At 39.0% G+C, this 14385-nt stretch overlaps 1 protein-coding gene across 1 annotated transcript in view; it reads right to left on the bottom strand.

Moving 5' to 3' along the window:
- The window catches only part of DNAH5 (dynein axonemal heavy chain 5), a 181319-nt gene that overhangs the window by 94487 nt on the left and 72447 nt on the right, over positions 1–14385 (bottom strand). The window contains exons 16-24 of the mRNA XM_067291003.1: positions 13880–14051; positions 12422–12567; positions 10053–10215; positions 9285–9518; positions 8321–8511; positions 8135–8234; positions 6639–6775; positions 1827–2028; positions 57–292 (exon numbers count right to left, since the gene is read on the bottom strand). Coding sequence (XP_067147104.1) covers positions 57–292; positions 1827–2028; positions 6639–6775; positions 8135–8234; positions 8321–8511; positions 9285–9518; positions 10053–10215; positions 12422–12567; positions 13880–14051 — 1581 coding nt within the window. The remainder of the gene's footprint in view (positions 1–56; positions 293–1826; positions 2029–6638; positions 6776–8134; positions 8235–8320; positions 8512–9284; positions 9519–10052; positions 10216–12421; positions 12568–13879; positions 14052–14385) is intronic.

Raw genomic sequence — 14385 nt, 5'->3', positions numbered from 1 at the left:
GAAAATAATTGCTCTGTACAAACTGTAGCCATGTATGCAACAACTCTTTTAGTTACCTCAATGGGCCCAACTTGAGAGTCTATGGAGATCTGTTGCTTTCTGATCTCCTTTAATGCAGACATGGTTGTTCTTATATCATCCAGATCCTTGATGGGGCGATTTAACTTCTTGCCAGCTTCCTCTATAAAAGTGAAAACTGTTTCCAACTCTGTTCGATACTTCTTATTACAATGACACCCCAGCTTAGCCATCCAAGCTTTGGTTTCTGCTCTTAGTGCTAGCTTAAGATCAGCTAAAAAAATTGAACAAGTAACAGATATTTAGATTTTCAAATATTTCTTAAGATGCACTTTTAATCTTGTTTCAATACATGCTCTTTTTTTTCAGTCTAGCCATCCACATACAGAGGAGGTGAAATCACATTGTCACATTTGAGTTGTTTACAGGATCGTTTGCAATTCAGGATTGCTTTCCTCCTAATTTTCTCAGAATACACCATCTTTCCTACTGTAATCTATTGGCTGAACTCCACACTTTTCCCATCTTCTTCAAATATCACCATACACATTCCTCTTTTACACATCAGTAACAAACTGGTCAATATTCTCATTTATCTCAGTCTAGCATCTTTTCAAAAACTAATCTTTTAAAAAATCATGCAGGGAACAGAAAAAACAAGAGTCTGGTAATGGAAGCTGAAGAAACAGAAAGTTAGGTCTGGTTTAATATAACCAAACAGTCCATCAACCTTTTAAGAGTTTTACCTTTAGCATCAGTAGAGCCAAATGACAAGCCTTTAGAGTGTAAATTGAAGTCTTGCTGAGTTGCGGCCCAATATTTCAACAACTCAGTTTCCCTAGAGCTGTGCTATTCCATTCAAATTTCGTCCTCACAGTTCTTCACAAAGGAATCAAGAAATCAATATCACCACAAGCATTACATAAAATATTAGTTGGACATAATTCCAACCTTGGTACAGCTACCTATCCATTCACTATGCAGATTTCACTTGTGTTTCTTCCTTTGGTCACAGTGCCTTTATCCATGCTTAGCTCTGACACCTGAAGGGTCTTTTTGGTTTATTAAATATCTGACCTACCTTGCCTCCCTTGGCTTGAAACAGCCAGCTTGTTTCTCTAGTTCTTTCCAGCCAAGCTTCACTATATAATGAAGAACAGTTGGTTGATACTCTTTCCTAATCAAACACATATGAAGAAACCATTCTGTTTCCTCAGCTTTGATATACACTGCAAAATCAGCTGCATGAATTTCTTAAGAGTTCGTCATAGATTGTTACTGCCATGTAAAATGCTCATGCAAAATTTAGTTGTGTGATATGGGACCTGAACTAGTGAAAAGTGAAGATTTGAGCCCTGGCTTCTGTAGCAAAAAGGGTATCAGCAACAACATACATGCTTCACTTAACTAATTGTGTTAAATCAAAGACTTTTTTGTTGATATCAGCAGCTCACTTATGTCTCATTACATACAGCCAGGCAAGGAGAAAAACAAGATAAGCATATCATCTTACTCCCATAAACAATTTGCTTATGGGAGTTACTGAAAGAAGGATAGACAAACATCTACCATCCACCCCATAAGTAAACAGATATATCTAGATGGGGAAAGAAACACCAGTTGAACACCCTTGTGTTAGACAAGCGTTTTGTTTGCATAGATTTACAGCCAGAACAGCAAACAGCCATTTTTTCTTTCTCCTTTCCATCTTTAACCTAGTTAACCTTTTCAAACCTATGCACATTTCTTCTTCCTATTGGAGTCAGAAAGTATATGTCTCAAGACAGAAGCGCAAAGCTGAACTATACCAGTATACAGTGCAATAGCTCCCACGCAGATATATTCAGGCTCAGAGTTGATTTCCAGCTCCAGGTTTCGGAAATGAAGAATCTGAGATTCAAATTCAGAGAGCACTGGGTTTCCCATCACAAATTTATCAATAGTTTCCTCCTTGTCCTTTTGCCATATATGGTGGTAACAACTGAAACTCTCCAAAGCTGTAAGAACTTCCTGAAACACATTAGAAGCTCAAAGAAAGATTCTGAGCAAATAGTAGCATACACATAACTTCTCAGCACCTACTAGTCAGAACACAAAGTACTCAGTAATGGAGAGGGTTGCATCATCTCACTAAACAGAAGGCTATTAGTAAATTTATGCTCAAGCATATTCCATTAGCAGTCAAAAGCCTTGCCAGGCACTGTATGCTAATCGCTTTCAATTTGTCACCTCAGTCACAGTATTTTCCAATGAAGTGATTCCTCAGCCAGTAAAATCCAAGAAACTGTGGGAAATAAAATACTTCTTTTCATTTAAGATACGGTATACTTGTCCAATACCAAAAACTTAGGTAAAGATGCCCTTTTCTTCAATTTCACAGAATCACAGAATCACAGAATCACTGAGGTTGGAAGGGACCTCTGGAGATCATCTAGTCCAACCCCCCTGCTCAAGCAGGGTCACCTAGAGCACATTGCACAGGATTGCATCCAGGCGCGTTTTGAATATCTCCAGAGAAGGAGACTCCACCACCTCTCGGGGCAACCTGTTCCAGTGCTCTGTCACCCTCACAGTGAAGAAGTTTTTCCTCATGTTCAGATGGAATTGTCTGTGTTTCAGTTTGTGCCCGTTGCCTCGTGTCCTGTCGCTTGGCACCACTAAAAAGAGTCTGGCTCCATCCTCTCGACACCCTCCCTTCAGATATTTGTACACGTTGATAAGATCTCCTCTCAGCCTTCTCTTCTCCAGGCTAAACAGGCCCAGCTCTCTCAGTCTTTCCTCATAAGAGAGATGCTCCAGTCCCCTAATCATCTTTGTAGCCCTTCGCTGGACTTGCTCCAGTAGTGCCACATCCCTCTTGTACTGGGGAGCCCAGCACTGGACGCAGTACTCCAGATGTGGCCTCAGCAGGGCTGAGTAGAGGGGGAGAATCACCTCCCTCGACCTGCTGGCAACACTCTTCCTGATGCACCCCAGGAGACCATTGGCCTTCTTGGCCACAAGGGCACATTGCTGCCTCATACTTAACTTGGTGTCCACCAGCACTCCCAGGTCCTTCTCTTCAGAGCTGCTTTCCAGCAGGTCAACCCCCAACCTGTACTGCTGCATGGGGTTATTCCTCCCCAGGTGCAGGACCCTGCACTTGCCTTTGTTGAACTTCATGAGGTTCCTCTCCGCCCACCTCTCCAGCCTGTCCCAGTCTCTCTGAATGGCAGCACAGCCCTCTGGTGTATCGGCCACTCCTCCCAGTTTTGTATCGTCAGCAAACTTGCTGAGGGTGCACTCTGTCCCTTCATCCAGGTCATTGATGAAGAAGTTGAACAGGGCTGGACCCAGGACTGACCCCTGGGGGACACCGCTAGCTACAGGCCTCCAACTAGACTCTGTGCCACTGATCACAACTCTCCGAGCTCTGCCATTCAGCCAGTTCTCAATCCACCTCACTGTCCACTCATCTAACCCACCCTTCCTGAGCTTGTCTATGAGGATGTTATGGGAGACAGTGTCAAAAGCCTTGCTGAAGTCAAGGCAGACAACATCCACTGCTCTCCCCTCATCTCCCCAGCCAGTCATTCCATCAGAGAAGGCTATCAGGTTGGTTAGGCATGATTTCCCCTTGGTGAAGCCATGCTGACTACTCCTGATCACCTTCTTTTCCTCCGCATGCTTGGAGATGGCCTCCAGCATGAGCTGCTCCATCACCTTTCCAGGGATGCAGGTGAGGCTGACTGGCCTGTAGTTTCCTGGGTCCTCCTTCTTGCCCTTTTTGAAGACTGGGGTGACACTGGCTTTCTTCCAGTCCTCAGGCACCTCTCCCGTTCTCCATGACCTTTCAGAGATGATGAAGACTGGCTTAGCAATAACGTCCGCCAGCTCCCTCAGCACTCGTGGGTGCATCGCATTGGGGCCCATGGATTTGTGGGTGTCAGGTTTGCTTAAATGATCTCTAACCCGATCCTCCTCGACCAAGGGAAAGTCTTCCTTTCTCCAGACTTTCTCTCTTGTCTCCAGGGTCTGGGGTTCCTGAGGGCTGGCCTGAACAGTAAAGACTGAAGCAAAGAAGGCATTCAGGAACTCTGCCTTCTCTGCATCCTTTGTCACCAGGGCACCCACCCCATTCAGCAATGGGCCCGCATTTTCCCTAGTCTTCCTCTTGCTACTGATGTATTTGAAGAAGCCCTTCTTGCTGTCCTTGACATCCCTTGCCAGATTTAATTCCAAACGAGCCTTAGCCTTCCTCGTCACATCCCTGCATACTCTGACAACGTTCCTATGTTCCTCCCAAGTGGCCTGTCCCCCTTTCCACTTTCTGTAGACTTCCTTCTTCTGGTTGAGTTTTGCCAGGAGCTCCTTGCTCATCCATGCAGGTCTCCTGCCTCCTTTGCTTGACTTCCTACTCATAGGGATGCACCGCTCTTGAGCCTGGAGGAAGTGATGTTTGAATATTAACCAGCTCTCTTGAACCCCCCTTCCTTCTAGGGCCCTCACCCATGGGATTCCTCCAAGCAGGTCCCTGAAGAGGCCAAAGTTTGCTCTGCTAAACTCCAGGGTTGCGATCCTACTTGGTGCCCTGCTGCCTCCTCGCAGGATCCTGAACTCCACCATCTCATGGTCACTGCAGCCAAGGCAGCCCCCAACCTTCACATCTTCCACCAGTCCTTCTTTGTTTGTTAGTACGAGGTCCAGCAGCACACCTCTCCTTGTTGGCTTCTCCACCACCTGTGTCAAGAAGTTGTCACCAATGCTCTGCAGGAACCTCCAGGACTGTTTGTGCCTAGCTGTGTTGTCTTTCCAGCAGATATCAGGGTGGTTGAAGTCCCCCTTGAGAACCAGGGCCTGGGATCATGAGGCTACTTCCAGCTGTCTGTAGAAGGCCTCATTGACTTCCTCTTCCTGATCAGGTGGCCTGTAGTAAACACCCACAACAGTGTCACCTCTGTTAGCCTGCCCTTTAATCCTTACCCATAAGCTCTCGACTTGCTCTTCATCCACCCCTAGGCACAGCTCAATACATTCCAGTTGCTCTCTCACATAAAGAGCAACTCCACCACCTCGCTTTCCTGGCCTGTCTTTCCTAAAAAGCACGTAGCCATCCATGACAGCACTCCAGTCATGCGAGCTATCCCACCATGTCTCTGTAATGGCAATGAGATCGTGGCCCTGCGACCGCACACACATCTCTAGTTCTTCCTGTTTGTTCCCCATGCTGCGTGCATTGGTGTACAGGCATTTCAGGGAGGTGATCGAGCACGCAGGTTTCCCAGGAGGGATACAAGAGGATCCTCCGTAGCCACATCCCATGCGCACTTCCCTGGCTGCATTCACCTGTTGGAGGCATCCCGACTTGAGCAGTCTTTTGCCAACTACCCTGCCACTATAACTATAACTCTCCCCTTCCCCCATCTTCCTCCAGTATACTTCCCTACCACTTATTGGACAAGCAAGTGAACCTTGAGCTCCAGGTCCCAAGGTAAGAAAAACAGCAGTAACTCAATTCATTCTCTAAATAATGAAGTTAAGATAGATTTTTTTTACACACATAACATTGGTGATGTTAACCTTAATTCTACAGTCAATTCAGGTACTTGTGATTTAAAAATTATTTAAAGAGTGTGCAACAGAATTATTTTTCTGGTTCTCAAGGATTCAGGAAAATGCTAAGTTAAAGATAAATCTCATCACCTCAGCTAATTAAAAAAGTAAATGGGAGGTGATTGCTGCTAGAGACAATCCACATCATGACTTAAAATAAACATAGTATTTACAGGCATTTAAGCCAGGGGAGGGGTGGGGGTGGGGGGGAAGATAAAAGTTTCCAATTGCAAATTATTAGGTCTCAAAATACCAACATAATTATCTACTGTTACAAACTGCACTTTAGTCTTCAGTGCAAGCCTGTATGTCATTCTGCTAGTTATGGTTTAGTACCACTGAAGTTATGAGGTTTTGAGTCAAAAATTTCCATCTAGCAAGGCTCCACAGTGAGGTTGGACTGGCCCCCAGGAGGAATTTGTGCAGAGTCCCCCAAAGAAATATCACTTCTAGGCCTACAGTTTACTAGAGAGTGAAGGGAATAAGAAAAGGGCAAAGAAATCATGTATACCCCTTAAGCTATCTCCTAACTTCCAGCAGCACATTCTGTGCAGCACTTTGCAAATGCCAAGCTGACAGCCAGTCTTCTTCCAAAAGGCTTGATAAACTCTGCACAGTGGGCCAGAACTCATGTTGGCTTCCTCAGAATTTCTATGCAAATAAAACTATATTTAACACACTTGTACAATTACTACCAGTTCTGTATTAACTATACACACACAACTATATTTAATGTTTTTAATGATGCTTTATGCCCTGGAGAAATGTTTTTAATCAGACCTAAGTTTTACTTCCCATAGCACTCAAAACCTCATAAACCTTTGAACACTGGGTACGCTTTACCTGCATGTAACGCTTTCAAAGAATAATTGCAAATTTGCAGACACGTGTTCTCCAGCCACCATTCCAGACTCATTCATATATTTAACCAATGCTTTAAATGCTCACACTTATTGCCCAAGGATGTTAAAGTAACACATTAATATCCCTTGGATAATGATATTAAATTAACGTGCCTATTGTCTTACCTTTTTTGTAGAATTAATTACAGTGCTGAGTACAGATACCAATTTAATAATTTCTTTGTTCTCTGAAACAGTCCTGAAGTAGTTCTTGCTTTGCTCTGGATCAGACAAATTGAGTGATGGTGCATCGGAAACACTATCTATAAAGGCAGAGTCAAATACAGAAGCAACTGCAGAACAAACATGGTTTAGGCCAAGCAAATTCCTACAGATGAGAACTCATGACCTGTTTCTCAATAAGCACGTTTTTTAAAATTAAGTGTTTTTATTAATCAAAAAGGCAGCTAGAAATCCAGGTGGCTGATAAAGCTACCACATACTCATAAACCTGCCTATTGGAGGGAAACTTGCTTCTTCTGGATTTTCTGACAAATTTCAAACAAGTTCCCCTCTAATCTTTCAAATAAAATCTTCCCTTTTCCCTCTCCCTTCCCAAGGATTATCATGTACACTTCACCTTAGTGATTTATTGAAGTGTCAGCACTGACCAGATCCACGCATTTTCTTATTTCCTCAAATATGTGGGGTAGGCCACGACTGACAATTTGAAATTGAAATTAAGATTAAATTCTCTAAGATTATCACAGCCAGATCTCAAAAGGTAAGAATGATACAAGGAAGGTCCATTAGTTACAAAAGACTGAACTTACCATAATTTCTGATTTCATTTCAGGCAAGACAAACTGTTGGTTTTGACCGAACAATTTCTTAAACAGTTCAAGTATTACTTCCCTACTTTTTAGGTGTATAAGAGGGAGCTACCCTAAAACCATGCAATGTATTTTTGAAGTACCTGAAGTACAAAGTACAATTAATTTGGTTTTATTCTAAACAAGTTCACACAAGAGCAACCCAGCAACCAAAGATACCATCTTAAATTTCCTTTGAATGAATGCCTTCAATAACTTAATTCCATGGTTTATCATAAAACAGATTAAGTTAAACTCCTTTTAGGAATTTTAGTCTATTTAAAACTCTCCATACAATCCTCTCCACCAATACTGCAATTTATATAGATATTTTTATTGAATAATAGTTGTTGTTGTTGATCAACTTACCTTTCTTAAAGGTAATTTCAGCAAAAGTTTTAAGATGTCAAGTTACAAACCACACTGGCAAATGGTGAAGATCTTTTGCACAGTGGATGTTACTATAATTGCTTTCCTTACTCACTCAAAATTTCTGCTGTGCTGCCTAAGATGGTGCCCTAACAACTCGCCTCTTACTTCACCCAAAGCAGTACAACTCTGAGAGCCACAAAGCCTCCCCTTATTTAAATCCACACAAGGACAAGTACCTTCAGGCAGGCCTGGTCTCTAATCAAAAAGAAAAGTTCTGCATTGTTATTACATCCTATTTCTTCCTTGAGGTGGTTTAAATTTTACGAAGTCATTATTCTCTTGCTTTCAAGTATTTTCTATTTAATATCCTTTAACATATATTGTATAAGTCACATTTACCTAAAATTCAAATTCAGTGATGTCAGAGTTTATCATTACCATGAACGTTTTTCATTCCAGTCTCTTCCACTCCATCATCAGAATCACTGTCTCTGCTTTCACACTGCAAATCAGCCACTTTTCTCTCTAACATTTTCTTCTATGGAAGAAATAAAAATTCATTTTCTATTTTCAGTAGTTTTGAACCTTTTTTTTTTTTTTAGTAAGGTTATTAAAGACACAAACCTTTGATATTCTCTCCTTACTCCACTGTCCAACTCCTTTCGTTACACTGATAATACTATCTACAGCTTTATTAAGCGTTTGCTGTACCTCATCCAAAGAGGGTGTCATGATGACATTAGGGATAGATAGGTTAATACTAGTCCTAATGATAGGACAAGCACTTGTTTTCTGCTTAGAGGAATTGTGATTTTCTAAATGAAAGAAAGAAAGAAAGCTGTTCACATTTTTTTCAGGATCTCAGTCTAGGTATGATAACGATATAAACCAATATATACAGCATAGTGGTGGATACTGAATATCATTTCTTAAGGAAAAAAGATTCCTGAGTAATTTACAACTGCCCATGTGCTGCTCAGCAGTCTACAGCAGTATAAGCAAAGCTAAGTGCCATAGTATTTCTCTCCATGAAGCTCCTTGTCAACTTGTTCAGTGCAGCTATACTCTCTGTTTAACAGAAAATCTCCTTATCCAGCTTGTACTCCCAGATTCCACAAGCTCCTTAGATTCTCTTCATATTGTATGTCTCATATGCTATACAGATAAAAACCAATTGTATTGTTTCTGTGGCAATTAGTTGGTAAGAGAAAGAGAATGCAACTTTTTGTCTAGCTTTTTCATATAGTTTTATGAAAAAGCCAAGATCAAACTGGTAACTGCTTATCAAGTCCAATCTCCTATACATACTCAACTGCATATAATGTTTAATATCCAGCTCCAAAACAGCAGAGTGAGTCCTAGGAGAAACAGCATCACCATGGCACATTCCCCCTCTCATAGGGAAAAAAAAAAATCCTCTAGAAAAGGAGGTTCACGTTATCAATTGTGGTATAACAAAACAGCTTATTCAAACGGTTTTCCCCTCTTTTACATGTTTGGCTCTGTTTGATATGGTTCTAGGATATTACATCTAGATAATTTCTTTTCATAGGTTAACTAAGAAGGCAAAGCACTGCAATATGGCCACCTAAGAAGTTGATCATGGAAGATGCGTGGATGCGCTTGCGTATGGTCTCCAGAGTGTTCCGAGTGACTTTCAAAAGGGCATCAATATTACAGCGATTGAAATAGGAAAGCAGTTCACTGGCTTCTTCCTCTAATACTTCCAATTCCTTTCTCTTCCTCTTTGCCAGAGGCGACAGTCCAGCCAATATCTCACTGGAAATGTGGGAGAAAGTCAGGCTTTTTGATCTTCTTTCCTCTTCTGTTGATAAAATATCATTTATCTAGTTAGTTAAACTGACTTCGGAAACTTAAAAACAAAATAAAGCAATGACCCACACGTGACTGAAGTATAGTTAAGCTCTACAGAAATATGACTTTGGCTAGATAATACTCATTTGTCATCTGTACCTCAATTTACTGGTCCTTACTCCTTACTTACTCCTATCAATCTTCTCTACTCAGTCTGAACTGGCATAATTATCACCAGAATTTAGATAGTACTTCTTAACATTCAGTCTCTAGGAAGACCAGCTGTTAATTAAGGCCTGTAAGTAGCTGCTTCTATAGCATTAACACTTAAACATGCAAGTTAGGTTGATAATATTGGCCTATTTTGCAGAAGACAGATGACTGTGAGATGATCCATCATTACCCAGGCAAATTCAAACAAAAGGCTTTAGACATTAGACACAGGTTAATACTTCAGTCAACTGAGCTACTATGTCCCCCAAAACATATTATCAGAATACAGAAGAAACAAAAGCACAAAACTACAGTATCATCTTTTTACCTGAACTTTTCCCAGTTATTTCACCGGTGAGCACAGCTGACTTCTCATCTTCTTTTGTGAACTGTACCTCAGTTTCAAGTAACGTGTTAATCAGCTCATTAGCAGCTTCTTCCACAAGTGAGCTTTTTAAATGTAAAGTCTGGGAACCTTTTCTACAGAGCTCCTATTATCAAACCAAAACAAAAATATGTTCTTATATTCCTTGTTCTTTTGGCTATTTCACAGTCATACCAGCCTTTATTAACACAGATTTCAAGGCCTCAGATTCATCAGAAAAAGCTCAACACACAACATTATTTTTAATTTGGTTTGTCCATAACTTTAGTTTCGGATTCTTGTGCCAAACAAGACATCATCATTGTCTTTCAAAGCTGCTGTGACTTATTTCCTAAATCACATGACTCACTCAGAGTTAATATTATGAATCAACTTCTGTAATACGTAATTCCAATAAAAGGTTCCAAAAGCAAGTATTTCTTCAACCTATTTCTTAATTTTCTTAACTTTGCAATGCATACATGGGAGACCTTAACCTTTTTTTTTAATCATTACAGTTTTATATTAATTCATTCTGCCATAAGGAATATAAGCCAATTGCATTTTCCATTTACAGTTAAATATGTGATAAAATCCATAGAAAGCTGTATTTATGATTAGAATAAACATAAAAATTATAACTGGGGGGGAAGGGGAAACAAAGAATGAGATTTAATGAAAATCAGAGATATATTAAAGTATTGGTTAATTTTTTTTAAAAAACTTAAGGTAAAATTGATGAATTATACTTTAGCCAAGTATAAATTTTATCTATAATTGCCTTTTAATATTTTCCTCTTTGTTTTCTGCTATTTCTTTAAGCTCACTCAAACCTGGATACATCTATTTAATCAAAATCAGTAATCGGAAAAATTCTGCCTTTAGCAAGATTCAGTCACTTTCAAAGCTTTAAGACAATCTTTGATCTTCCCAAAGGTTCAGCCTAGTTGAGAAAGAAGTCTGGTCTGCTTTGCTATATCACTGTATCTATTAAACAAAATGCTATGAGTTTTTTTTTCCTCTGTGTGCCTATTCTTGTGGCAGCATTTTCTTTAGCATAAAGACATCTTTCAGGTAATAAAACTTACTTCTAATCCTTTCTAATTAAAAACGAAAATAAGTTTACAAATCTCAGTACTAGTTTCATTGTACCCCTAACTGGGGTTAGTATACCACTTACTCTATTTAACTCAAACTGTTAAACCATTGTGGTGTTATGACTACTACTTAGCAGTTCAAGCTTTCTTGCAGAATATTAACATTAAGAAATATCAATTACTATATACGGCTGAGAAAGTTTTCATGCTCACTTTCTTATACATTTTTGCTTTAGTGAATATACATTTTAGTACTAGCCCTATTGGGACAGCTGCAGCAGGATCAACATAGAAATCTGTGGATTGTGAGGTTTATAAAGGTCAATCATTCAATAAATAATACTGAAAATTTAATTTTTTATTTAACTACAAAAGGAGCTGTCATGATGGACAGAAGAGGGAAAGCCAAAAAGGTAAGTACACTGAGAGAACCAAAACTTCTGTTTGTAGCATTTATTGCTACAAGAAACCAGGGGTGGGGGACACTCACATGATCTTCTACAATCTTTTCCAAAGCAAATTTTATTTCAGGCAAAAAAAAAATGTCAGACATATTCTAAAATGCTAGAAGATCTCACGATTGCCTTATAAAAAAATAGTTCTGACTTTTTTCTTTTTTTTTTTTTTTTACTATTTAATCAGCTTTCACCTACTAACAGCTTAAGTGATTACAGTTCATCCTCCTGTACATATAAGTTTTTGGATGGAGTAAAGGAAGAAGCTCCTCTCAGAATACCTTCACACAGGTATCCATACTTCTGAGTACATACTGAACGTCCCATTACCAGCACGAGAGAGCTTGAGATTAAGAAACTTATTCAAAACACAACCATTCCATAGTATTTACTCTCCCAGGCAAGCAAGTGCACTTGTTATCGGGCTCTTCACAGGCATCCGACAGACAATTGCCTTATTTAAAGACACTAAAAGGCAACAACGACAAAAAGAGAATGCCAAAGGAAATGCATTCAAGTTGAGTGGTACCAAAGCATAAAAGGAATATCATACACTAGTAGGCTTGACATTAATAAGCTCAGAAAAGAATGCCTCATCTCAGACATCTTTTCATTTGGCATTTGTGTTCATTTCTAAGGTTCCAGTTAAATAACTGGGTATTTCCTTACTTACTTTCCTACACATTCTTCATTAATTGTGCAGTGTTTCTATCTCATAAAAAAGGAAAATACCTTAGTTTAAAGGCACTGAACTCTTTCTACGAAAATTTTATCTAATAACCTTGGTCTTTTGGAGAAATTCCTCACAGTTCAGTGGTTCATCTTCCGGCAACTCACAGAGAGGCACGCTACTCATTTCTTGAAGGACAGCATCAATACGAAATTCAACCAAGTCATTCACTCGATCAAGCAATAACTCCAGCTCAGCTTTTGAAGCAAACAGAAGATTCAAAACAAGCATAAAAGTTTGAAGTAATAGTGTTTTCAGAGTTCTGCTTAATTTTTTACTTCAAACTAGCACATTCCATTTCACCAAAATTCTATGCTTTCAGCAGTTTGTATGGCAAGGTTCACCACTGAACTCTTAATTAACGTTTTGCACAACATATGCTTGTCTAGCATATGCTGCACATAGCTTATATATTTTTATAATATTTTGTCTATTTTAAGTAAAGATGAGCTTAAAGGATATACATTTCAAACAGAAATATAAAGATATTAAAATTCAGTTATGTGGTGTTCCAGGAATATTTCTCTTTTTCTTACAGCTTAATCTAGTATTTACTTGGACAACCCACTAGCAACAGAAACTTTTGACAAATAAAATGTGCATCCTTCAAAAAATTTTAGGAATTAAATAATAATCAATGGCCACCAATTACTAGAACTTTCAGAGTTTCATAGCATTTTTTTCAATGCTGAAATTGAAATAGCAGCAAGGTGCCTGTTTCAAACTCAAACTACTTTATTACTTGAAATTAAATACTTGAGTAGAATGTCAAGCAAGCATGTAAAATGCATTTTAATTTGTCATCTAAACTAAAAACAAAAAAACAAAAACCCACACTGTAATGACTTAAGTCATTTCAAACACCAAAGTTTGAGGTAATATTAAAGCTGAAGCAACAGGAATTTGGCATCTTCAGAAAGAATATGATAATCTTTGTGCAACCTTGCGCAATTCACTGCAATCTTATGATATTCTTTCAAATAGACCACAAACCCACATGTTTTCTAAAGCTGCTCCCCAAGAAGGTGTGTGTGTGTGTGTGTGTGTGTGTGTTTGTTTTAAAGAGATTGACTTTAAAAAGAAAATTTAATAGGATAAGCTATTGAGCAGTGCCAGTGCAAACTCAGTTGAGATATTATTCCCTCGGAAGTTGTTTTGTATATACAGAAACAGAAGGCAAAACTAGGAAAAGTGTGAAGCCCGGGAGCTCGTAGCTATTGTTCTCTGAGGTCAGAATACACAACAGCTTTTGTGTACTATTTTATGCTTAATTTAACCATACTGCCATCATATCCAAATTAGCAAAACTATGAAAAAGATGTGAGACAAAAAAGTGATGTTTTTAAACAGAGTTTTCATGAAGTTCAGGATAGATGGGAACTGCGATTTCTTTCATGTATGAGTCAATTAAGTGCAAGTCATATAAAGGACAATAAGCTTAATAATATACCCTACATTTGTACAGAAATATACAAGTAGAAGTTAGCAGGAGAAGGCAAGCAGACTTACCTAGCTTGTAAAAAATTGTATTTATATATTTCTCAACATTCAAGGATGTCCAGTTCAGTAACATTAGACCTGACTGGATAGCATCATCTATACTGGCTAACCAAGGAGCCATCAATTGCTCAATAGGGTGCTGTGTTTTCAATTTAATTCTTTTATATTCTGCTAGCATCATCTGAAATAAACAGAGAGTGAAAGCATTAGTTAATATTCACAGACACAGACCTCTTCATGTCCATGTATTTATCATGACTTAAATTAAGATAAGTCTTCTGGATGCATATCACTACAATTCTTAAGAGACAATAAATTGGGAATTTTTTTCTATTATTCTTGGCAAATGTTCAGTTTGTTGCTTTTCATACTAATGCAAGTACTACTTTACACAGAAATTCATATTTATAGATAGTAGAAGGGTTTTTTTTTTGTTGTTGTTTTTTTTTTTTTAGAGAACAGCTTGCATATTTCAATTCCTAAAGGGATGTTCCAGGGGACATAAAGCCTAAGAA

The sequence above is a fragment of the Apteryx mantelli genome, chromosome 2 (genome assembly GCF_036417845.1).
Source record: "Apteryx mantelli isolate bAptMan1 chromosome 2, bAptMan1.hap1, whole genome shotgun sequence".
Classification (NCBI taxonomy): Eukaryota; Metazoa; Chordata; class Aves; order Apterygiformes; family Apterygidae; genus Apteryx; species Apteryx mantelli.
The sequence above is the reverse complement of the archived record's forward strand: the minus strand, read 5'-3'. Positions and strand labels throughout refer to the sequence as shown.